This window comes from Mobula birostris, chromosome 20 (genome assembly GCF_030028105.1).
Source record: "Mobula birostris isolate sMobBir1 chromosome 20, sMobBir1.hap1, whole genome shotgun sequence".
Taxonomy (NCBI): Eukaryota; Metazoa; Chordata; class Chondrichthyes; order Myliobatiformes; family Myliobatidae; genus Mobula; species Mobula birostris.
Window position 1 is genome coordinate 19,256,891 of NC_092389.1, and position 26,257 is coordinate 19,283,147.

General features: G+C 38.4%; 2 protein-coding genes across 2 annotated transcripts; both read right to left on the minus strand.

The window, feature by feature from the left end:
- Positions 1 to 781: 781 nt before the first annotated feature.
- bsx (brain-specific homeobox) lies at positions 782 to 5,398 on the minus strand. The gene is made up of 3 exons (XM_072238854.1): positions 5,137 to 5,398; positions 2,095 to 2,285; positions 782 to 1,039 (listed from the first exon to the last, which is right to left on the minus strand). The coding sequence occupies exons 1-3, from the start codon at positions 5,396 to 5,398 to the stop codon at positions 782 to 784; spliced, it is 711 nt and encodes a 236-aa protein (XP_072094955.1).
- A 13,760-nt stretch (positions 5,399 to 19,158) lies between these two features.
- Positions 19,159 to 25,004, minus strand: lim2.1 (lens intrinsic membrane protein 2.1). The gene is made up of 4 exons (XM_072238847.1): positions 24,830 to 25,004; positions 22,935 to 23,084; positions 22,701 to 22,835; positions 19,159 to 19,220 (listed from the first exon to the last, which is right to left on the minus strand). Exons 1-4 carry the CDS (start codon positions 25,002 to 25,004, stop codon positions 19,159 to 19,161), a joined length of 522 nt encoding a protein of 173 aa, XP_072094948.1.
- Between the last annotated feature and the right edge of the window lie 1,253 nt (positions 25,005 to 26,257).

Here is a 26,257-nt window from a genome sequence, read left to right on the forward strand (position 1 = left end):
AGGATAACACATACAGTATAGTTGAAAAGCATGTACCATATAATTAAGATTACATTTACCATATATTATAGAAAATACCATATACAATATATACTATGAAGAGAATAACACAATCTAATTTTTCTCCATGTTTGAAATTCTAGTTAGTGAATTATTCAAACTTTCTAAGAACACAATTAATGTAGTGAACACTGTAATAATCTGGAGCATAGTTTCTATCAATAATAATGCGTAATAAATAAGTACGCATTATATACGCGCCGTGTTTCTTTGTACAGGGTTTAGCTTAAAACCTTATCACTGTGTTTTAAAGTTACGTTTACATCAAACTGAAGGGAAATCGGTTGACAACAGATTGAATTCAGATGGACTTTACAAAGTTGATTCCGTATCTGTTAAATGCTTAACTGCAGTAGGCAATGGTTTAAAAACTATCTGCTTGTAAATTATTTTATAACATCAATATAACTTAAAATTGTTGACGAGATGCATTCTACAAGTGCTACTGAAGAGTTAACATTAACAATATAGGTAGCATCAAGATTATTTCAACCTAATGTATTTGACATAAATATTAGATTTTCGTTCGTTAACTATATACAGGAAAGAGCTTCCGATTTGGAAACAATCCGAAGCTACGGTCGGGCGATTGGCGCGTAAGGTCGGTAGGGTGGCTGCAGTCTTTGCCCAGCCCCTCACAAATCCAACAGTCTCAAAGTATTTCCCGTGTGAACAATAGCTCTTTCTGATGTGTTTCGGGATTTTAAGTTGTAATCTAATTTTACGCTATATGTTCAGCAGAGCAAATATCATCGTCTTCAATAATATCCACATCATCTTCGTGGCTCTCTAACAGAAAGGTGTTCTGGCTGCTTAAAGACTTTATCTCTATGGAACTTTTCGGATTTATTTCCGTCTCACTGACACTGGAGTCGAGGCGCTGGTCGCCGGTGGGTGAGTTTTTCTGACCGTGATCATCCCGAGACTTTCGTAATTGTTTTTTATGCTTCATTCTTCGATTCTGGAACCATGTTTTAACCTGGAAAACACACCAGCCAGAAGCACAAAAAATTTAACCGGAATGAGAACACCACTGACCCAAGTGAGTTTAAAGATGAGCCCTGGCGCACGATATTGTTACAGAACGACGATATTACTGTCGGGCAAGGACGACACTAACAGCTGTTGACCATAGGATAACATTTTAAAATAATTCCTCAAATCAACGGACTGATTCCCAAATATAAATTTCGCAAAGTCAAATCAAATGTGTTTCCGTGAGGCTTATAAAAATATTCGAAGTGACTTATTTCTGTAGAAATATAACAATATGTTTTTAACTGGAATTTATATATAATCTCAAAAGATTAAAAACAAATTGGACGCTTTACGACCGGAAGCTTTATTCAAATAATATTTATTTTAAAAACAAAAAGAAAGTCACAGGGAGCACTTTTGTTTCTACAGGTGACTTGTTATTGACTCGTTATTGAACTAGGTGTAGTGAATAAGCCGATACTAGTGAGTATCTGTAAACATGCTTTAATCAAGGATAGTCCGTCACTCCACTCTGCATCATTTTCACTTGATAGACAATATATCTTCACTACTACAATATCTGTTCACTGCTGATTCTATCCGAAAGTATTTTGATTTGGGAAATAGCCCTGTGTCCTGGTTCCATGAATTTAGGCGTGGAATTTACAATATAAAATTTTAAGTGATGGCAAACGTGTTTGGATGCGCTTGAAGGAGAAGAGCGCACTGAAGCCTTGGGAGAGGGGTGATTTCATTGATAGTATTAAGAGTTTGGAGTTAAATACAACTCGGCCCCGTAGGGACATAAATAAAGTAATCAGTCGACTCACAAAATGTGAAATGCCCGAACTAAACTTCATTCGAGGCTGTAAAACATTAGTGAGTTTATTTGAAAACCTCGATGTTTTCATCTCTCAGAGTATGTCTTACATCGATTGGGTCGATTTTGTGTAATTAGATTATTTTGAAAAATGCCAAAGGGCTCTCTGTATCAACCAAAATACATTTGAGTCAACGTGGCTTTATTCTCAATTGCAATCACCCTCTCAGCTGTACCTGGGTCTCCGAGAGACTCAGCGCTGACGCCAGTTCCACCCTTTCCGGGGTTGACAGATAGCGCTGAATCTCGAAGCGTTTCTCCAGTCCCGAGAGCTGAGAATCCGAGAAGACGGTCCGGGCTTTCCGTCGCCTGCAGTGTTTACCTGGGAGTTCAGGGGGATGTTGGAAGAGAGCTGGCACGTGCATCCCTACTGATAACAAGGGCACAATGTTTAACATGAATGTTTTCTCAAGTCAGCACTCACCGTTATCACAGATTCCTTTGCGCGATAAAATATCCCATAGTGGCGGGATCAGCGGCTGCCGAATAGTCTCCTCCATCATCACCATTTGTCCAAGAATTCTAGTGGGTGTTTACTAAGGGCAGATGTTTCGAATTACCCCACTAAACAGCACCATCAGCAGCCTTTCTACTATAGCAGCAACCCATTGGAACGTTTCCCTATTTATAAATTTCATTAGACGTAGATTGAAAATCAATGACTATCTCATTAGACGCCAAGATCGTACGAAAATAGCAGAAGCATTTAACAGCGTAAATCGTAAACATTTGGCTATTTACTCGTTAAACGATTACTTCTGTAAAACGTCTTTTCATTGTAAATTTTGAATGCTACTCAAAATGTTCGTTGATGTGATTTCTATATATTAACAGGACAGCCTTTGTGAGATTGGGCTATCTATTTAAAGAACGGGTAAATCTTTGCCAGTCGAAAGTTCTGATCATTTCCGATTCTGTACTGATTCATGGTAGAACTGGCGTTTGTTTTGAATCCTTTGGTGCAGGGCAATAAAGGAGGCTTGTATCAGACCGTCGCCGCAAGGCACTGTAATAAATAACGACCATGATGGCCTTTGCTGTATATACCTGATTTTTTCCGTACCCTTTTAAAACAACGAAATGTGATGTAGGTCTCTGAGATTTGTTTATATGGACAACAAAAAAGACATCGTTAATGGCATATTGACACCTCCTTACTCGTCTGCGAAAATCCACTATGAAGTTTTAAAATGTTTACATTTTTTTCAAACGCTGGTTTTGCTTTGGGTATTGAGATAACAAGTAAAAATCGGATGTACCTTTAACAGCTTTGAACCATTTGACGGTTTAAAATAATCTTTATGTTTTACAAAGATTACGGTTAAAACACAAAGTATATCATGAATTATTTTAAAATTCTAGAAGGGGATGAAGTCTTTCAAAGCATGAAAGCACACTTTTGTCCTTAATCCTTAAGACATAAATTGACATATAGATATTTATGTTTGCCAACTTCCCGAATGTAAACCGGGGTTGATTGTACTTCGATTAAAAGATGGTCGTTATATATTATATCCATCATTATATGTTCCAGAGCAACTTACAACTCCCACTCGGCAGTTTCCTAAATATCGATTTCAAAGTAGATACGTACATGATATACGGTTTGTCTGATAAACGTATCTTCAAACCTCCCACTTTGAGCATGTTCTGCTATTTACCCTCAAGCCTTCATGGGCCGGGGACATTTGTTTTGTTTGATAGCGCTCCTTTGCAGCGTTGAATTGTGCTTTAAAGGTGCTAACTAAAGTTGCTGAGTTATTGTGGAAGTCCAGATCAATAAGCGGTAGATTTAAAGAGTTGTAGAACAGCGAAGTGGGCCTCTCGGCCCATCTCGTGAGTCCCGACTTTTTTGTCCATCTACCCTAATGTCATTTACACGTATTAGGACAGTATCCTTCTATGCCCTGCCCATAAAAGTGTCTCTCGAAATGCCTAGTAGTAGGCTAACAAACTAGATAAATTGGCATGAGTCTGCCATTTACAATGTTAATAACCGTTTCATATATTTAATAGAAGAAATTTATTGGTTTCATTTTACTCTAGATAATTGCAATGGATTTTAGCAATATTTCAATGTTAATGTCACTTAGAGTAAGATGAAGAGTTGTTAGAGCTCAGTTTTGGAAACCTGTTTTATATTTTATTCTGGAGAAAAGGTACAGTTTATCTAGTATATGTTTTATAGGATTATCTAGAAAATATAATGGATGCAAGTCCGAATGCGGGAGAGGGAGAGGAGTTTAATAAGTGTTTAAATTAGCTTAACCCCTCAAAAGAAATTGCAAAGTAACCGAGAAAAAAATTGTGCCGTGCTAATATCCCACCTGAAGCTGAAGTTTGAAAAGACGTAACTAAGCGCATAATACGTATAACCCCTTAAAAGAAACTGTAGCTGAAGCTTATTAATTTAAAATATGTTTTAAAAAACCAGGCCTTAAGTATTAAAGACCACAATACATTCAGATTTCTTAATGAAGTGGTGATTAACAGCTCTTTAAAATGAGTATTTTTTTTTCCCCCCGGGTTTGGATAAAACAAGTGTGAGTTTGCTAACTTTCATTCATTAAATAAATTGATAGAACTGTTTATCTACCCGCAGTCGCTCAAGGTTCCATTGCAGCAAATTAAATCAACTTTAGCAAGGATCCCCCTTTAAAACAAAGTCTTCTAAAGAAGAAACAACTATATCGTGCAGTTTGAAATAAAAGTTTAAAATTTAACCAGCCAAGTTTAAATTAGCAGTATGACAGATAGGTTAGCATTAAAATCCATTGCATTCGCAAAACCATTTTAACATTGCTCCCATCGCATACGACTTAATCATGATCAGAATACTTGATTAAATATCCTTCCTTCACTTTTATCACAGTGCTGTCTAAAACTTTCGTTACATTACACTGGTACGCGGTTTCATATACAGTATCGACATGAACAATTGCAACCTGATTCCCAGTGGCCGGAATACAAATGTGGAATGTTTGTAGGCTGCCAAAATGTATATTTAATGTGTTCAGTTAAATAATAGGAGTGGGGTAACCAAATAAACGTAAAGTGTGAATGTTTAGACGCTGTCTGCTTGCATGTTCAGCGATGACGGCGCTGCACATACCGAGAAATACATTTTAAAGTTAAAATTCCTCTCTCGCCTTCCCTCCACTGATAAACACAACCTTTTACTGATTTACTCGAACTTATAAACTAGCAGACGGACTTACCAGGCGATGTGAGAAAGTAAGGGTGATGATGCTCCGGTTTGTGGAGTGGGTGATGAGGATGAGGTGCCAGTATCGTCGGTGTTGGCATTATTGGGTATCCATATTCTAGCAAAGGGACACGGGATGCCAAGGAACTGGCATAGGAAACGGGAGGGGCTTCTCTCACGGGCTTGGGTTTGTGGAGTAAAATATCTTCGATAAAGAAAGACGTTGGCCGCTGGGCAGAAACCTGGTGTATCGGGGACGTAAAATTCAGATTCATCATTCCAACTTCTCTGACTGGCAGTCCAAAGAGGGTTTCTTTCGTTTTATGTTTGTGCGTGGAAACACCACTAACTAGTCCGACTGGTCTTTTATTGGCGAGACTCTTATTTTAGATGCAACAGGTTTGTAGGAGGCTGAGAGACTATTTACTGAAGTAAAAGATTTGCACTTCTCAAGGGAATATGACCGCGATTAACCAATGGGGAAGCTCTGGGCGGAGGATAGGAATCAATGACTCTGCTTGCTGGGCATGTTGGCGCAGGTAGCGTTTTTTTTTATCAGGAGCTGGCCCGGGTACTGAAAGAAGCGTGTGATGATACACATCAATTATAATAATTACTTCAGGCGCTTTGCGTTTCATTTAAACAAAAAAGTTACTTTATAAGCAAAAAATAAGTATGTTATCATTTTCTAAAATATACCCCATCCACCAACCAGGCACATTTTAATTGTTCTTTTGTGATTCAAAAATCAATCTAACTGTATAAGAGCAAGATTTTGTAGACATACCCAACAGGCCGACAAATTTCATTTAGAAGATAAATATGACGAGTAGTGGTTCCATGAAAACTCTTCTGTTCTCTAGACAGATATGACCAGATATGGTAGCTTGTTCGCCATCTCCGAAGTTTCTTTCCTGTAGCTCAATAAAACTGACTCCGGTACAATACCCTAACTGTTCCTGCACAACATCCGTTAAAATAGACCTTTTTTTTGCTCTCCATGTTCTATTGGTAATTCTTTAGTCCGTTCATATGTTTATATTTATTTTAATTTGATTATTGACGTCCGCGCTAATTGTTGATTGTTCATGGCTGTTTGTGCTATTGTATGTAAATTGTTGGTTGCTGTTATGTTCTCCGTTGTGGCAGTGTTGTGTTTTATGCTTGGCACCGAACCACAATAAAATAATGGTACGTTTCACATACAGGCATTAAAGTGATTCGGAGTCAGTTTTCCAGTGTCTGTGATCGAACAACATTAAAATCAATAATTTCGTATAACTGGCATCCCAGTTTGTGGTGGAGCTGGTCTGCTTTTCTCAGACCACGTATGCTGTACAGCCTGCTGGATATTTTGGAATTCTCTTTTACTTTTGACTTTCAGTGACTGTTGTGTTTTGTATCCCCCAGTTCCAGAATTTGTTCTCTCCTTGTCTCCGTGTCTTCCTTCATTTCCTTTTATCTACGCCTTATAGAGAGCAACGATTAAAGAACCCTTTCTCAGCAGCACACCATCTTTAGTGTCCGTTAATTTTTGCTGTTCTCTACTCGATCTCAGACAGGTTATTTTATCCTCTAACCCTCCGCTCTTATTTGCAGGTTTGAATTTCTGGCTCTGACCAAAGGTCATCGACTTGAAGTAGTTACTCATACAGGCTACTCCGAAAACATCTCCCACTCTCACCGACCCTACAACTGAGAGCCCCGCAAGGACAGGGAAACATCAGCACAGAAAGCTGATGGAAACATATCACCATTCTTTCTGGATCTAAATCCCTGAAATTCTTACCAACAGCATTGAGGGAGCACCGTCATTGAAATGACCAATGTGGTTTACGGCAGAATGAATGGGGATAGATAATAAATTGCCAGACACATCCACATACCTCTATAATGGATTTACAGTAACAATTCTGCATCACTTGTTGATAAACGAGAATGAAATCCCGTTCGGTGTTCTGTATTTCCAAAAGTTATCCACTGACTAAATACCAAGGCATGAAAAATCTAACGGGCAGCTTTCAGATAAATGAGGACATAAGGGATGCTGGAATTCGAAGCAAAAGAAAATCAGAACTGCTGGAGGAAGTGGACAGTCCGTGTTTCAAGTCTAAGTGTCTCGGGTTCTTCCAGCAGTTTGTGAAAAAAAATGCTGGAAGAACCCGAGTCACTCAGACTCGAAACACGGACTGTCCACTTCCTCCAGCAGTTCTTTCTTTTCACAACTTTCGGATAAAGAAAAATGTTTTAGGGTATGAAGTGTTATTTGGCGTCGCGCGCGCGTGCGTGCAACGGGGATATAGAATCATGGAATGGTTATAAAATAGGAGGCCGTTGATCCCATCATAAACGTCCCAGAGCAAGTTAATAGCCCCTCACTCTACCCCACTCTTTGCAAACGTGAAGGCTACCTCGTCACCCACCGCCACTACGTATATAGACAGTGCAATTTAGATCCCAAACCTTAGGTTGCAGAGACAAGTTATTTTTTCTTGTGTTACTTTTAAAATTCTTTTCTTTTATGTGAAGTTTAGTCCTCGTACTCGACCACCATCGCGAACAACTACCCAAACTATTTTATGTAATAGCGATCCGCCGGCTAACTGTCCATACGTAGTGGAAGCTTGACCGAATGTCCTCAATGTTACAGAGATGAAAGGCAGATTTGTGATAGTAGGTCTGAAACAAAAACTTCCCAAGCACTTTTAATTGATTGGAGTTTGGTGGTGGTGGGGAATGTAGTGGTGGAGAGTTTGTCTTTTTTTTAAATTTTACTTATGCTGAACTTATTTTGTATCCGTCAGGGGTGTCGGGGTGTTTCCAGGTTTCTGAGTAAGAACCGGACTTTAATTCCTCTCTTTGTATTAAGGGTCCCAGTAATGTCAATCCTTGTTTATAATCGACAGCATGAAATTACAATTTGTTAGGAACCAACTGAGTAATCAGATCCTGAGCCCAATGAAAGGATGTGATACTACTTCCAGTTGAGCAAAGAACTTCACATCGCATTCCCGTCGCGCGAAATCTATCACCTACTCTACTCCAACTCCGAGTCCGTGGTGTACGGTGATGATGCACTGAGTGAATTGCACACTTTAAATTTACACTTCGATTAAGACGATGATAATAATTCTGACATCAACAGAAAAATAAACTTTAACGAAGATCCCTTAGTCATTTAGAGTGCAAAATGTAGCCATCGGGATAATATCCAAACGGGTTGCATTATATTATGTGCTCGTTCGGGACGGGGGTTGGGGCGGTTTTGCCCATTTTACAGCGTCAGCTTGCCCTCTTCGTTTCTTTGTTCGAGGTGAGTGTCACCACACGAGTCGGTAAGAGCACGGTACAAACCGCCGAAGTTCCTGCGAACTTCATCTTACAGGAAACCTTAATTTAACTTTGAAAGGTTCTAGGTCAGTATCTTAGACCACTTCCAAGATCTTAACATTGTTTGTCGCAGATTTTTTTTTTGTCATGCAAGTGCATTATTTTGTATAAATAAACTATTTTTGAAGTAAATATATATTTGGAGTTTTTCCAAGAAAAAAAATCATTTTTAATTTGCACTTTCTTAGATCGCGACTGATTTAATTCGCTCTCTCTCCACACACACAAAAAAAAACATTCTGAACATTTTGGCTGCTTGCAATTTATCCCGTTCTCGAATCTTCTCAGGTGAAGCTGACCTACAAATCGATCGATTTATCTGCGCTAGATACTCTTAAATCTCTAATGCATAATACGAGACGCCCCTTCACTTAACCTGAAGGGATATACTTTGTTTCAATATGTGTTTTGTATATCTATCCTATTCAGAAGATTTGCGGTGTTTAATTTTACCGAATCTATATGGACTTGAACATGATCGAAGCGATGAGAAAAGTTACGAATTATTTTTTCATCAAAAGCTTAACCCCGAACCACAGTGATTAATTGCATGTTCCTGTGCCAGACCCTTCTTTTATTTATTCTTCTCTCTTTTGCTCATGTTTCTTCCTCCTTGCGCGGCAGCGCTAAATAGAGCGGCGGATAATTTCAGCTCATTTCCCATCAAATTGCGGTAATTATTGACATTAAGCTCGGGAAATTTACGAGAAGGTACTTCTGGTCCCTCTCCCAGTGCCCGCGCTAATTTGCTGAAATCGAGTTGCCATCACAGTTTCAATCTTTTTATATTAATGCGGAAAGTGGTTGAACAGTGGCAGAATTCTCGCAGCCCATGCTATTAGATAATTAGGGAGGATGTTAGAGAGGGAAGTGCTAATCCTTGGGCACGAGGACAGCCTTTCCATCCGATCAGGCAGGTAGAAGAAATTAATTTCTGGAATCAATTAGCGTTAAAAGACTCGCCAAGTGCGAGTCGCGTCTTCCATATGTATGAGGAGAAGAATGAAAATCTAAGGGAGCACGGTGCGCGTAAACAAGAATATTTTATTAAGTCCATACTAAGTTGTCTACAAGCACAGTGCAGGCAACTTTTGGATGTTAAATGTAAGAAGGGTTTTCAGAGTCTGAGTCTGAACATCAAATGAATCAAAATAAATTCATGTCTTGTCACATCACAGCCTATACGTTTGCATTCATATTTGTGTAGGATTATTTATCTTATCTAGTGTCTTGTCTATCCTGCCAGTTATTCTTTACACAGGCAGCAGTGATGTTGACCAGGATCATTGAAGCACACACCGCGGCAAATAGTTGTGTTGGGGGAGGGGGAGGGGTTGCAAATGGGAACTTAAACGAATTAATGGCGATGAAATGGTCCTAATGTAGAGCTCGGCGATGCCGTCAAAGCTGAGAATAAGAGGTAAGCGGCTTTATTGTCCATCTCATCAAGTGAGACGTCTGCTGTAAGGCTTTCAGATCACAGCTCCTATTCTCCTAAGCGCCACAAGCTTCTAAGAAGCTTCTGGGATTAATGACAACTCTAGATGCCCATCCTTCCAGTTCACTGAAACAATGCAACAGGCAGCCTTGGTCAGATCTGATTTCTCCAACCTTCCATGTAGAAATCACCTTTTCCATACAGATTTAAAGCGTAGTCCAATTACGCCCAAAGATGGAGAGCCCCGCTGACCGATAAAGTTGTTCCACTTCTCAAATGAAATAAAGAGGCACGCCTCTCTTATCTTCCTTTCAAAGTATTTAGTTGCTCAATTGAAGCAATTGTTCGAGTTGTTAGCAGCATTAACTGCCGATTTTTTATTCATTTAAAATCTCTGCTATGTGTGATAATGGAACTGGGGAGTGGGTAGGTTGCTGGATCAGTGAACCGAGGTTCACACTTCTTTTCTGAAGTCTAGTCCGCCATTTGACACACGATAGAAGGCACTTCAAGACTCACAGCTGTTCACAATCCGCATATTGTACATCGATACTAATTGCAACAGATTTGGTGGAAAAAATATCTCCACACAATCGGAGCAAACGCGCTTAAAGGCAACAATGCGAGAGGTCGCGACTCCATCTGGAAGGTCTGAAAACATGATTATGTTTTGGGTAAAAGGCACTAACCGAATGACATTATACATTGAACTTGAAGAGATCCCCTTAAGCTCTAATTGCTTTATTTCACTGTGAAAGCGAAATTCGTCACTTGGAGTAAGAAAAGCTCCGTCATTATTGAAAGACCAGAAAACAAAATCACTTGTCAGAATGTAAACGCCGTCGAAAGCCAATGATGTTTCTCAATAATACTTCTGCTACTTGTATACACTTCCGTGGCCTCCAGACATTTGAAGCGGGGGAACAGGGCAGGATGTCAGCTTTGTCGGAACCTTTTTTTTTGTCAGGCTTGCTGAGTGCTTTACACAGTGCGATGTCTTATTAGAAATACAAATGCGTTTCATAAAGGCAAAGATCTTTCCCCGGCCTCTGCTCCAGCCCTTAACGGTGCCTTGCACATATCCCTTTCCTGTATGTGTGAATCTCGAGAGGAAATATTTTAACGTCTTGCTCTATAATTTACTCGGTCACAAAACTGAATAAAATAATTTATTATTCCAGCTCAAGCATATTTTAACTAGAATCTAAAAAGAACGAGTAATTTTCCTGTCATCTACTGAAATGAAAATGGATTAAATCTGCAAGATTATTTGTCCAGACGTAACGCACGTAGTTTCCTTCGCTAACTACCTGCTAAATTTACTATATATACACCATTTCACTTACATATGCACACGTGTACCTGTGCTTACATCAGGCTTAATTTTATGTAAATTATATTGTATCATGCTGGATGCAATTAGAAAGCATGGACGTTAATCTATTTCGATATTGTAACAATGGCTATGGTACAGAAGTACTTCGTTGACTGAATAAAGCTTTGGCAGGCGGTGGGATTGTGAGTATGATGCACATTAACGTATGCAATATAGTCAACATTAAAATAGCTTTGCTCACATATGTGTTGTCTACATGCAGTAACACAAGTGCAAGCTAAGAAAGGGCTGTTTCAACACCAACATTTACAGTGAGAAGTAGTTTGCAAGATTTTGTGTGTGTGTGTTCTCCATAAATGAATAGAAAGGCAGAGTTAAGTACTGGATTAAAGAGGAAACAACTCTGTTCCCTTTTGTGACTACTACAAACCAGACAGCAGTGCAAAGCAGACCAAGGCCACACTCAGCATGGAGCAGGGTTGCCCAATAGATCACCAATCCTCATCCCAGATGTGTTCAGAGGGATTTGGTACCATTATACTTGACTACAAGTTGGAAGGTTTTTTTTTCCAGATCAGATGAACTGGCAGGTAAGCAAATGAAGCTCCAGAGGGATTGCAGACAGACAACCGGCCATCTGCAAGAACAGGGGAGGAAGGGTGGAAATAATGCAGCAGATCAACAGTAAATAATCCCTCATTTGCTGGGGTGAATTAATATTTAGTGATCAGCTATGTGGTAATACATTAACTAAACACATCTCTGGCCAGTTTTCCCAATCAGAAACCAATTAAATAACTTGATGAAAGTAACTCATTCTTGATGTTGAAGACTATTGTCAGAATTTGGCATTACTGACATTGGTAATCAAAGGTTATTTAGCAGAGTCTGCCCATGTTTGTGTTTTTATGTTCGCACAGGATGACTCTGAAGTATAGTTTTGAATGAGGATGGTTCAATATTCAGATGAAACAACCAATGATTTTGCCCTTTCATCCAGGTTGCTCTAAATGTCTACTCTTTAAAAATCAGGCACCACAACTTCAACTGTTAATTCCTCTCTATTGATGCTGCCTGATTTGCTGAGTTCCTCCACCATTTTGTGTGTGTTGCTCAAAATTTCCAACATCTGCAGAATCTCTTGTCTATACAAAATTATGTATGTTTTGTTGATATATTTAAAACTGTTATCATATAAAAGGAGAGAACTGGTACAAATAAAATAATTGAAAATAATTCTAACTCTGTATCCCTGCAGCACGTAAAGAAACATACAAATCCTATCACAAAAGTGGTGAGCTCACCTAGACATGGAGAGTGCAGATAAGTGATAAAACAAGGGAGTGATTGACAAGCAGGGAGTTTGTATGTGAGATAGGTTAGACATGATAATTTCATGTGTGATTTCTGCACAATTTTACTGTATTCATTCTGGTAAGAACTTGGTTACATTTGCTTTTCATTATCTCTCTGCTCAGGAAAGGCTTGAACTTCAGAAATATTGTCATCGATGGGTTACTTACTTGAGTACAAACTGGTGCATTGTACAGTCCCTTTTGAGAACATTTGTCAGCCAATGTCTCTCTTCTCCCCCTTTTGGAGGTTTTGAATTCAAATTTAAGCTTATCAACACTGCACAACAGGAGATATTTATTTGGCTATAAATGTAACAGAGAATTATTGGATGACAACCTATCTGAGGACTCTATTCAGATTCATCTAAACTGAGGGACTGAAGAAGGGAAGGAGTGAATTAATTATCTACTGTCAAATTTAAATCAAATGATCAAATCTTGGCATGACAATTTTCCTTCCAAAATTATTTATTAAGATACTTAAATTGGTTTACAAGTGCAAGGAGAAATAACTGCCATGCTTCATCTAATAAATAAAGTGCATTAAATAAATTAATTTCTTAAACTATGGTTAGTATTGCTGGGTGACTGTAGGGGACTGCTGTAGTGCCCTGTATTTCAGATGCAAGAAGGTTTTGACTTAACTGATATGCAAACAAACAGGTTTAACCAATTCAACTCAGTCCATGGCCTCCCCTTCTGCCACAATGAGGCCATACACAGGTTGGAGGAGCAACACCTTATATTCCATTTGGGTAGCCTCCAACCTGATGGCATGAACATCGATTTCTTAACTTTTGATGATTGCCTTCACCTTCACCATTCCCCATTCCTGTTTCCCTCTCTCACTTTATCTCCTTACCTGCCCATCACCTCCTTCTGGTGCTTCTCCCCCTTTTCTTTCTTCCATGGTCTTCTACCCTCTCCTCTCAGATTCCCCCTTCTCCAGCCTTTTATCTCTTTTAACTTCTCAACTCTTTACCTCACCCCTCCCTCGCTCCTCGTTTCAACTATCGCCTACCACCTTGTACTTCTTCCTCCCCTCTCCCCACCTGCTTACTCTGACTTCTCATCCTTTATTCCAGTCCTGATAAAGGGTCGCAGTCTGAAACGTTGACTGTTTACCATTTTCCATAGACGCTGTCTGGCCTGCTGAGTTCCTCCAGCATTTTATGTGTGAGGTTTAACCAATCCCCAGTCAACCACATACTAGTGCAGGGTGCATTTAAAGGACAGCCATCAGCCTCAAACCAACAGGTAAGTTCCAGCCATGAGGAGCATATTCACAATGCCTAATTCTTGCTTTCTGGTTAGGACCTTTGGAATGTTTGGATATATGTAAAAACTAACTTGGATTTGAGGAGGGTGGTTTTGATTAAGAGCAGAAATGGCCACTTTTAGCACAAAGAGGGCTAGATAGGTAAAGCTGAGGGATTTGACATTGACCCTGGAAGGCTATTGTGTGCTGGACAGAAGGTGAAATGTTCTTCATTGACCTTGCATGAGGGCATTGTAAGAATGCAGGAGACCACAGACAGGTAGGTCAGATTGAGAATGGGAAGGAGAATTAAAGTAATAGGCAACAAGAAATTTAAGGTCATCTCTACAGACTGAAGTCAGATATTCACCAAATCAATCGTCACACTGCATTTGGTTTCTGTAAAATAGATCACATTGTGAACACCAAATTCAATACAATAGATTGGAAGAAGCACAAGTGAATCACTGCTTCATATGGAAACTCTTTGCATCCCTGGGTGGGGTGGTGGGAAGAGAAGAGGTGAAAGGACAATTGTTGCATCTCTTGCAATTTGGTCTGTTCGGCAAATGAAGTATTACCCCTGATTATGGAAATGCATAATTGGAAGTTGTATGGCCCACCTTCTTTACAATGCTTTTTGGCACTTGTTTCTAAAGATAGTCTCCATCCCTTTTCTCTCTTCTACCTAATGCCCACTCCCTCCCTATCCCCACTCCAGCTCACCAAGTCTAACATACTTTTTTCTGGTTGTGGCTTAGTCTGAAGCATTCATCCTGCTTTTTTTTTCTCCTTCCATTCACTAAGCAGAAAATCCTAAAGGCTGAATGGATGTACCTCCAGTTTCAAGGACTTCTTCTATCCAGCTGCTATAAGATTATTGAATCATTCCCTAGTACGACAAGATGGACTCTTGATCTCACAATCTACCTCGTTGTGATCTTCCACCTCACTGCCTGCCTGCACTGCACATTCTCTGTACCACAACACTTTATTCTGCATTCTGTTATTGCTTTACCTTGTACTACTTTAATGCAGTGCTGTAATAAATTGATCTGTATGGACATTATGCAAAACAAGATTTCCTTTGTACCTCAATACATATGACAATAACAAACTTATTTACAAATTGAGTTTTATGTCTTTGAGTGAATCACTGTGGATTAAAATTCTATTCCAATGACTTGTGTACACAAAACCTAGGTTAATTTGCTCGTGCACTACTGAAGTAGTGATATGTGGTCAGGGGAATAGCTCTTCAAACAAGGCTTTAAACCTAGGTCTCATTCACTTCTTAGGGTGAATGTAAAATAGTACATAGTATTATCAAAAGTAGACTTTCTCATGAAGATCACACTGCTACAGATGGGAGCTTGTTTTGAAAATCTAATGGCCACATCCCTTGCAATAATACTCTTCGGTCAGAATGTATGTCATTGACTGTAAAATACTATGAGTCATCCTGAGAAAGTCATGTTAGGTCCAATTTGAATCCAGACTTTTCTTCCTTCCTCTTTTCCTTTCATTTTATGTATCTCATCTTCTTGCTAGTTCATACTCACTGAGGCTTCCATCCTTAGCCAAGCTGTTAGCAATGAAGCCTCCTTACCCTTTGAGTCCATTATGCACAGTTTTTTTTGTAATAACTTTGGAGGAATTATTGTCAAGAATATGGCATATTCTATTAGGTTGTCAGGAAATCTTCCAAATTAATTAAACAAAATACACGGAAGCAATATATTCATTGAACAGTTAACTAATGTTATTAGCATATAAGATAATAACTGACTCCACATTTTTGTTCCTATTTGAGAAAAATTAGGGCTAAGTTATTAAAACACTTTATTTTATTATCATTGTTTACAATGCCTTAAGGTTGTTATAGTTGGTAGTGGTTTGGGGACAAGCTCTCAATGGCATGTGCCTCAAATAGCCTCTGACAACTAAGACCAGCTCCTGGCCTTCATATGTGGCTTAGCTACTAAGCCTGACGGAACCGTTTCTACCTACAACAGAAGGGGAAAAGACGGCTAATGGTGCCTTAAAACCATTCAACTTGGGCAGATGGAACTCGTCAGCCACGGTTGGAAGCTCATCTAGGAGAAGGAAGACTCTGATCTCAATCATCCGCAGCCTTGCATCTATACCCACTCATGGGGAAAGATTCAGGAGTAAACCCCGAGGGAAAAATCCGGAGCTGGAGTCCCTAAGGCAGTCCTACATTGAGTTGAATGGTGATCAGCAACTCCTGTGATGCTGCTGGAACCAAACTGTATTGGTCTCTGCCATTCCTTTGGGTTCATCAGATGTGTGGAGAGGGGGAGCCTGCTACATGGGCAACCGCTTGCTCTCCTTAACATACCGCCCAGGATTGTGTATCTAGACAGCTAGGATGCAATATCTGTGGTCAACTCTGACAGTCAGAGGCCCTCACCTCACTCACAATGCCAGGGAGCGGGAAACGCAGAATCAGATATCGCTGTGATGATTGTACGTTCTAGTGTCAATTGTTTGGTGACAATAAAGTATAAAGTAGTTGAGCAAATGAGATGAAGAAATGATAAAGTCAATCATTGTAATGGTATGTCGATTGTGCATTTTTTTAAAACATCATTTCATACCAGGGAACAATATTTGGTGCTAAATAAGCAAGAAGTGGTCCTCTGCTGTAAAGGGACAAATATATTTACGTATTTTTACACAGACATTTATATACTGATATTATCTTTTAGTTATCTATTGGAAAGACTCAGAGAATGTACATCTTTTTGCTTTTAATCTTTTATCCCTTTATTTAATTACTTATTTAGAGGTGCAGCGCAGAATAGACTCTTCCGGCTGTTTGAGCTGCACTGCTCAGCGATGCCCAACAGCCTAACCTAAACGTGGGACAATTTACAATGACCAATTAACCTATTAACCAGTATGTCTTAGGCTGTGGGAGGAATCTGGAGCACCCAATGGATACTCATGCATTCCATGGGGAGGACGTACAGACACCTTACAGAGGTCAACAGGATTCAGCTCCAAGCTCCGACACCCCAAGCTGTAATAGCGCCGCACTAACTGCTACACTACAGTGTCTGTTTCTCTTCATTAAAAGAAAGCCAGATGCTTAACAAGTGTGAGTTCAAACCAAATCCCAAATGATAACCACTGTAATGTAAAAGAACAAAGTCTGCAATTTTCTTCTGTGACATTTCAATTCACATTTCACTAATCTATAGAAAAAGTGGATTGGAATTTATATCCGTGCATGGAACTCTGTAAATAATGGCTACAAATATCTATTTTGTAACCTAATATTTACTAATTTTAACTATTTTTAATATTTTAAATATTTAATATTTGTAATCCAGGGAGTGGGAAGCACAGAATCAAATATCGCTGTGATGATTGTACGTTCTAGTACCAATTGTTTGGTGACAATAAAGTATAAAGTATAACTAATGTAAACCAACTTATTAAATTACATGAGTACAATGAAATCAGTACTGTCAAATAATGCAGGTTAAATTTGTGAAACCTCATATATGCCAACAATATCAATACTTGAACTTGCTCTGAGTTACCTACCATAAGAAAGCTGACTCCATTGTCAAGTTCAATGGCAATGATGACAATGAAGCTTTGTAGAATTAACACATCCTATATTAATACTGGGACAATGATAGATGTAATTATGATTATAGTATGTTATTACTAGTGGGTTTCAGTCAATAACAAAAGAATTTACAGAAGAATGTCTAATGATTTCACAATCTATAGTGATGGTCTGTTAACATTTCAGTGTTGGAACTGCAGAAAAGTATCTAAAAGTTATCCTTGGGGAGCAGTCTAGATTAGGTTAACCTCTGCCTCTTGATGAGTTATTTTTGTTTCCCTAATGAATATTTCTGTTAGGGCGTTGATCCACATGTTCAATATTTGGAGGATTTCTGAAAGTATTATCAGCAGGCAGCATATAAAACTCAAGATTTTTAAGAGTTTCTTTGGAGATTTTATTTTAATCACAGTTCAGTCGTTTGTTCAGCCTTTGTCAGAAACTAGTTCACACAAACACTTAGGCTTTAGAAAAGAGTGTGGTGTTAAACATAATATGCTGAGCACCAACTTTCTGGTAATCATAGAAAAATATGCTTAGATGTGTACACTGTATTTAAATGAGTTGGAATTTCTATTCACTGTGAATGGTTTAGTCCAATGCAACGTGAGGAGAGACTAGTGAGAGCTTTAGTCTCCATGGGTATCAATATAATGGGAATGGATTGTAAGCAGTTGGGATCATCAAAATTCAATTAAATGTGGATAGCTGGAATTCAGTGTGATGGAAAGTAGTCTGATCTGCAGAATTAGGACTGTACAATTGGAATGAAAGGACAATAGGTCTTTGAAAATTTAAATAATACCAACTAATGAAAAATAATTCTGAGCTTAATTACTGTGACGGGTTAAATTGTGATCAAAAATTGAGATTAAGCCCTATATTTTTAAATGATATTGAAATAATATTCTATTTCATGTGAGATAAAACTTATCCAAGTGTATATTTGTGAATCTTTGTGATGAAAACTGCTAAAACTCATTGAACTCTTACTAGTTTACTGATATTGTTTCCGTTTTATAAACCACTTTCCTCACCTGATATAATTTATATGTGACTCCAGTTCTATAGAGACTGCTAACTTCTTCTAAAGTGACCTTGCAAGCCACCTACTGCATCAAAGTGTTTAGTCACCCTTTCAGAGCAATAAATGTACAATATATGTTAGTTTTGACAGACAGTCACTAAACTTAAATTAAACAAAACAAACGATTAATAAATATTAATGAGTAACAATCCAGTAAAATTTTAGTTCTGCTTAAAGCTAATAGATTTTCAAGGAAACTTTATTACGTAAAATAAGGTGGATGCACTAAATTCAAATTAGTTTCAGGTTTTGCTATTTCTAATATAAGAAGCATGTACAAAACACTAATATTTCCACATTATTTTACTATTTTAAAGAAAAATTCATGCAACATTCTTGAAAGTTTTTGAGATTTGTTTGTCCTTTTGTAACTATTTCTCAAATGAAGTGATTAGAAAATCTGTAGCCAAGTCCTAAAAGTACAGCTTTAATTTGCTTTAATTTCTACCTACATTTCACTAACTTGTCTAGTTAAGAGATTAAAAAAATGCCACTTCATAACATGTGAGTTGATGCAAAGTGATGGTCCAGTATATTATTCCATCTCTTAAGGTGCAGTCTTGGGTGTTAGCGAGGATTTGAGTTTTGCGGGCTCTCATGCAAGCGATAGGCACACATGTAGAAGATACCTAAGAAAGAAATGATGTGATATATTTGTGTTTTCTATTCAACTCAGCATAACTGAAGGATCTAGTGAGGAAAGATATAACACTGAATAAAATTCAGGTAAAATTTGATATCAGAGGCCAAGTAATTATAATGTAAACCGCCAACACAGAAATCTTAAGTTCACTGTGACCAATTGAAATCAATTAATTTGAGAAATCAGAAAAAAAGAAAACTATTGTAGTCATTGTAAAATACAATGAGGCTGTTAGTATTCTTAAGGAAGTTTATGCTGTTATAAGACTCTTAAATGGACCTCTTATTAGATGAAGGTGATCTCCTGATTTCTCAACCTATCTCATCGTGGCTCTTGCACTTTATTTGTCAACCCTGTAATGCATTTTTCTGTAACTGTAACACCACAGTATATTCTGCAATCTATAAACACAAGAGATTCTGCAGATGCTAGAAATTCAGAGTAACACACACAAAATGCAGGAGGAACTCAGCAGGTGAGCGGCCTGCGGCTCAAAATGTTGACTGTTCATTCCTCTCCAATAATGCTGCCTGGCCTGCCGAGTTCCTCCAGCATTTTGTGTGTGATATTCTGCATTGTTGTTTTTCCTTCTGTACAACACTGATGAACCTACATATGGAATGATCTACCTCAGAGGTTCCCAATTTTTTATATCATCGGCCAATGCCATTAAGCAATGCCCTGATCTATCTGGATGGCATGCAAACAAAAGCTTTATATTATGCCTCAGTACATGTGGCAATAATAAGACAATTAACTGATCCAACGTTCATTGTATGCAGAATGTGGCTGATATGTAGGCACTGGATTGCAGGAGCATTTAAGAAAAATAAGGTATCCCTGCAAAGGAGATCAGATGACTGAAAAAAAATGGTAGACCTGGACCCACTGCATTATATGTTCTTACTAGATGTGGTAATCATAGTATGAGCTCCAGCTTCCACGTAGCAATATTTTTTTCAGTTTTTACATATGGTCACTCTTGCCCTGGAAATGCAGATTTTCTGATTCAAAATTAGGTAAAACCTTGTATATTAATTATTTGCGCATTTGCTGCAACAATAGGAAATATATGGCATGTTTTGCATTTCCCAGGAATGATTGTCCTTTATGAGATTTCAATATACGGCAGGTCTTCAGATCTTTTGCGCAGTGCGGCAATAAATGATAGCAAAATGAGGTTTTTTGGCTGGAACTGTTGATGGTGAAAGGTTGATGCGGCCAGTGATTGCTGCCAGATTTGCTGTTTGCAAGGTGTGCTGCTACCGACGGGAAAAAAAAACAGCCTGGAAGAAATTACATTATCTTTTACAGCTTTCATCTGCTTAAGGCAGCCTAACCAGCTCTTTAACATGTCAATCAACTATTGAGAAAAAGATAGATGAATTAATGATTTGGGTTCTGTCTAACATTTTGTTACAAAGAAGAGTAAAGTGATGGATACACTGATACAATTCTTTCTTCATTGATTTTCCCAGCTCTTCATATTTCTATCATTGTTAGATTTGTGCCTTTTACTTACTACTTCCCTTCATCTCTTCTGCAGTTGAAGTGAAATTGGGTCATTGTTTGTGTTCTCAGTATCACATAAGCATGCATTCAGTAAAGCCTATTGTTCCTCGTAGAGTTTTATTACACATAACTGATACATTATCAGCAACATTTCTAAACTGAAGCCACCATTAATTTCAGCAAATGTTATCAAGCTGCATTTGATGTGATTTCAAAGTAATGGATGACCAGCCTAGATCCTCTACAAATATCCACGGCTGTGATTAGTTATCTAAATCCTCTCCCATCTCCACAGCCTCCTCATTTATGTATTTTTATTTCATCAAGCCTGACTTTCTGTACATCCTCAGTTTTTATAATTTGTCAATAGATATCTATGCTTTTGAGCTGGATAGATCCTAAATTTTGAGATGATCTACAAATTCAAGCTCTTGATCTTCTGCATTAATATCATCTCTTGTGGCTCTTTGAAGTAGTTTGTTTAATGACATCCCCAGGAGGCACTTAAAGAAAACTCACTGAATCAGTAATATGTCATGAATCTGACTAGTTTAGTCATAAAGTCATTAAAGTCGTGGCATCATATAGCACCCAGACAAGCTCTTCAGCCCCCTCACAAGCCCATTCTGACCAGCAAGTACCCATCTATGTTAATCCCATTTACCAGCACTTGGTCTTTAGCTTTGGCAATGCAAATATTCATCCAGATGTTTCTTAAATGTTCTGACAGTATCCTCCTCCTCCACCCTCTTAGGCAGTGCACTCAGATTGCACACATGCTCTGGGTGGCTGAACAAATTATTTCTTAGATCCCTTCTAAAGCACTTTTCTCCTCTCCTTAAATCTATGCCTTCTCAACCCAGGGTCTTATGGGCCACTTGCTTAATGGTATTGGTCCATGGCATTAAAAAAGGTTAGAAGCTCCTGTCCCAGACATTTGTGCCATGGGGAGAAGTTTCTTATTATGCAGTGCATCTATTTATGGGATTATTTTACCTTTCCAAGCTATTAGCTTTATGAAGAGCTGAACAAGCTTGGATTACCACTCACACAAAGTGAGGAGGAATTCAGCAGGTCAGGCAGCATCTATGGAAATAAATAAACAGTTGACGTTCACGCCGAGACCCATCTTCAGGAGTCCTGAAGAAAAGTATTGGGCTGAAATGTCGACTGTTTATTCATTTCCATAGATGCTGCCTGACCTGCTGAGTTCCTCCAGCATTTTGTGTGCATTGCTCTGGATTTCTAGCATCTGCAGAATCTCTTGTGTTTATGCTTGGATTGAGTATGTATATTTTTGCCACTTTCTGTTGGCCACCAAAGTGATTTTCAGAGTTGGAAGACAAGGATTGTCCCATTCTTCTTCTCATCTATTTCCACACTACTGACACTACCTTATACTCACAATCCTTCACCAACATGGGAAAAGAGATATCCCAAAATTAGCAGAATAGAAAAGCTAAAGCAGTCATAATATTTCTTTAGGCTTATTTTGAAGTGGCAGACTGATGGAACCATTTGCCTCTATATAATTGTCTCATCATTGACTAGTACCAAAATGAGCCATACACTTTAGGAAGGATGCACATCAATCTTTATTAAGGTAACTTATCTCTGCCGGTTCAGCATAATTGATCTCAGCCCCTCTGTACTTTGGAGGGAAAGATCATCCAGTTCCAAATCCTAATTACTTTCCACTGACGTGTGTGTATGTGTTTGTCTGCATTGATGTGAAGATGATTAGATGTGACTGTGGCAGGCCTCCCTGGTGAAATGATTCGCCAGCAGTCACCATTGCAATCTATGCACAAAAAGCCACACTACTTCAGTGTCAACAAACAACTATACCTCTCTACGTTCGTGTGAAATCTGCATTTGTTAATTAATAAAAATGTCAATTTTTAGTGAGAATTAGTACAAAGGGAGTCACTTCTCATATAACACAATATTTTACCTGCAAAGAATGTGAGCACCACAGCCACCCATCCAATGATATACGACCAGGAGAAGCGCCAATTGCCGTAACGCTTACCATAATAGTTTACTGTGACACCTGTATAAATAGCCATGGCTAGCAACACAAATAAAGCTGCAAAATAAAAAGGGTATAACTATGGTAATAAAAGTTGAGACTTTTCAGAACAAAAGTGTCAGCAGTGTAACGGGTCAAAACCATTTCAATACTTACATGAAATAAAGTACAAGATGCCTGCAGCAAAAGTTCTATCAAATTTGGTGAAGGAAGAATAATGTAGGAATGCCATGAAGCCAATAATGATTCCAATGAAGCATGCCAGTAAGGAGAGGATCATGAATACTCTGGTGGCGTCCCAGTAGGCTAGAATAATAAGATAAACAAATTATCATTATATGTCAGCAAAAAGGCAATGTAATTTCTACTTTAACTAATGAGGGAAGACAATAAAGAGCCAACAAGAAATAAAGCAACAAATAAATTCAGTTGTCTCCTCTTCCTTCATCAAAATGTTATGTGAGATCATGACCTTTGCCGTACTGAGTGGAAAAGTTATCACGTGGATACCTTCGTGTGGCTCTCGCAGGATAGACAGCATGAACAAGGCATTCCCGCTAATGCCAATGGTTCAATTTGTTGCATTTACGTTGATAGAAATTTAAGAGTCCTTGACTGCAGCAAGCACCATTGCAGAGAAAGCAACTGCCTAATCTAGGCTGTAAGCATAGCACAGTGAGGATTTACAAGTGATTTATTTATCAAGAATGCCATTAATGTGAGATATACAAGGTTAGTAATTCATTAATACATGCCTTAATAATAAGCAAAATATAGTAACAAAGTTAAATTGCTTATTTGCTGAACGGATGTCTGCTGGATATACAGTTACTATAACATGCCCTTTGGTGTTCTTTGGTTATTAAAACTAGTACAATGAACATTAGAGTTTTTTTTCATTTTATCGTATTTCCTTTCTGACATAGATGGAGGCCATTTAGCCAATTGAATCTACACCAGCACTCAGAGCACTTTCTTGTACCCCAAGCTCCTACTATAACCCATCCTCTGACACTTGCCCATTAACCCGTGATTCTTTTGCCACCCATTTACACCAAGGATAATTTGGATTAGCAAATTAGTCCAAAAGTCAGCATGCCTTTGGGACGTGGGAGAGACCTGTGCACCTGCAGAAAGTCACAGAGAGAATGTTCAAATTCCATACAGACAGCATCCACAGGAAGTTATTTCATTCCATGGCAATAATACATGCTTGAACACTGAAGCCATTTTTTCGGAAATATACTTTTTTTTTATTAAGATAATTGTTGAATGTTTGAACCCAAAGTGCAGACTGTTAATTAGCAAACTCTGCTCAGAGATTGTAAATAAAATGCCCTTAGAATGATTAATAAAAAATGTAAGAAATGTAGCGAGTGTTGAGTAAGTCAATATTATCCAAACATAAAGAGAAAACACACTCAAAATATTACCTGAAATACTCTGGACATAATTTCACTTTATTTCAATGCATTTTTAAATTATTTTCATAGAAGAAAACAATCATTTGCCGATTGAATTATCTGTTTTGCCAATCAGTGTCCTAATGTATTAGCTCATGAGATGGATCTGCTTGAAAATTCTGGCTTCTCCTGTTCCAGTTTTTTGTTTCTGCGCTCTCCAGATTCCCCTCCCAGATTCTCTCTCCTTTCCTTCCATCTCTTCATGCTTGCCTTCAACTATGAAGTTTTTGGTGTGACTTTCAGCTCTCTGTATATTACTGAGTGCAGTCTCTGTGGGGTAGTGCCGTATCTCTAAGTCTAGTGTCTTCTAGACTTTTTTGTTGCTCATGCATCCATCTCTCTATATGTTTGTGCTTTCTCCATCTTCTTAATGGTACCTCTTATTTGAGGGCTATTTTTCAAACAATTTTTGAAAATATAATTTGAATATCAACTGTGATCAGTTCACTTTGGAGACCTCAGGAACTGAATCAAGCGATGATTCTGTCTCCAGCCTTAACATCTGACCTTTGGCAAATCACTGTTAGTACATACAGTATTTCTCTGGTTGTTATGAGCTGTATCATTGGCTTCATTTGATCTCCTTACCAACACTGTCTGTGTGCAGGTAGCATTTCCCTGGCACACAATATCTCCACAGGCCTTGGTGCATAAAACTGCCAGAATGGCGATACTGCATCCAGTAATCTGTTGCCGTGGAAACAACAAGTAGGATGTTGCCCACGCCAGCACAGAATAAACCTCCTCCCATAAAACTATACATCTTGTTGGCAATACGATCTGTAGAAGGAAACACATCAAAATGTTCAAATTATTATAACTTTCAATATTTTGAGCTCCTAAATGAATTAATAAATCAAATATCCATTTGTTAAGTTGGACTCAGTGCAATGATGTATTAAAAATTAGCTGTTCCAGATCATAGGGAGAAAAAGTCTTCATTTTCTCTTTTATTGACTGTTGGAGTGTCAAGGATCAACTGTACCAAGAGGTATGTTTTCTGTGACTTCCAAAGTACATACAGCACAGAAACGGGACTTTTTCGCCAAATGGTCCGTGCCACCTAAGATTCCCATCTACGTTAGTCCAATTTGCCTGCACTTGGCCCCTATCCCTTTAATGATTTTCTATTCATATACCTGTCAAATTACCTTTTATATGTTGTTAATATACTTGCTTCCTCTGGCAGCTTATTCCACAGTCTGACCACCCTTCAGTTGTAAAAGTTGTACTTCAAGTTCCTATTCAGTTTCTCCCCTCTCACCTTAAACCTGCACCCTCTAGTTCTTAATTCCCCAACTCTGAGGATGGAAAGGGTGCTCTCACCCAGCCTACATCCACATGATTTTACATACCTCTATAAGATCAATCCTAATTTGCCTATGCTCCAGTGAAAAATGTCCCAACCTGCTCAAACTCTCTCCCTCGAGCCCCAGCAACACCTTCATAAATCACTTCTGGACTTTTTCCAGCTTAATGTTATCTTTCCTGTAGTAGGGTGACCAAATCTGAACAAAATATTCCAAATTGGTCTTAAAATTCCTGTGGCCATTCCCTATCACAAACATGGCAGAAACCTTGCCCTGGGAATGCTAGGAAATTGCCATCATGTCCACAACTGTACTTGGATAATCTTACTGAACATGGGAGGATCCCCATGTTCCTTTAGCAGAGTGGTGGTCCAAATAGTTTGAAGAAAATCACCATTTAATTTCTTCTACTCAAATGCTTATCCTTAAAACTCTTTGGTAAATCTTCTGAAATTTCAGCTGAAGCATCTTTGGGGAATAAAGGGAATAAGAGATATTGTTATGAGGGTAATAGCTTAATATAATTAAGGGCATACACAAAATCTCAAAGGGCCTTCTCAATAGAAATTGAATGGAATTCCAGAGAGTTCAAATTGTTGTGATCATATATACTTGTTCTTTGGTAAATTGATTCAATTAATTTTGCTTTCATTGATCCTATCAGGAGAATGGGGCTGATACGGATAATTAATCAGGCACGATGGAA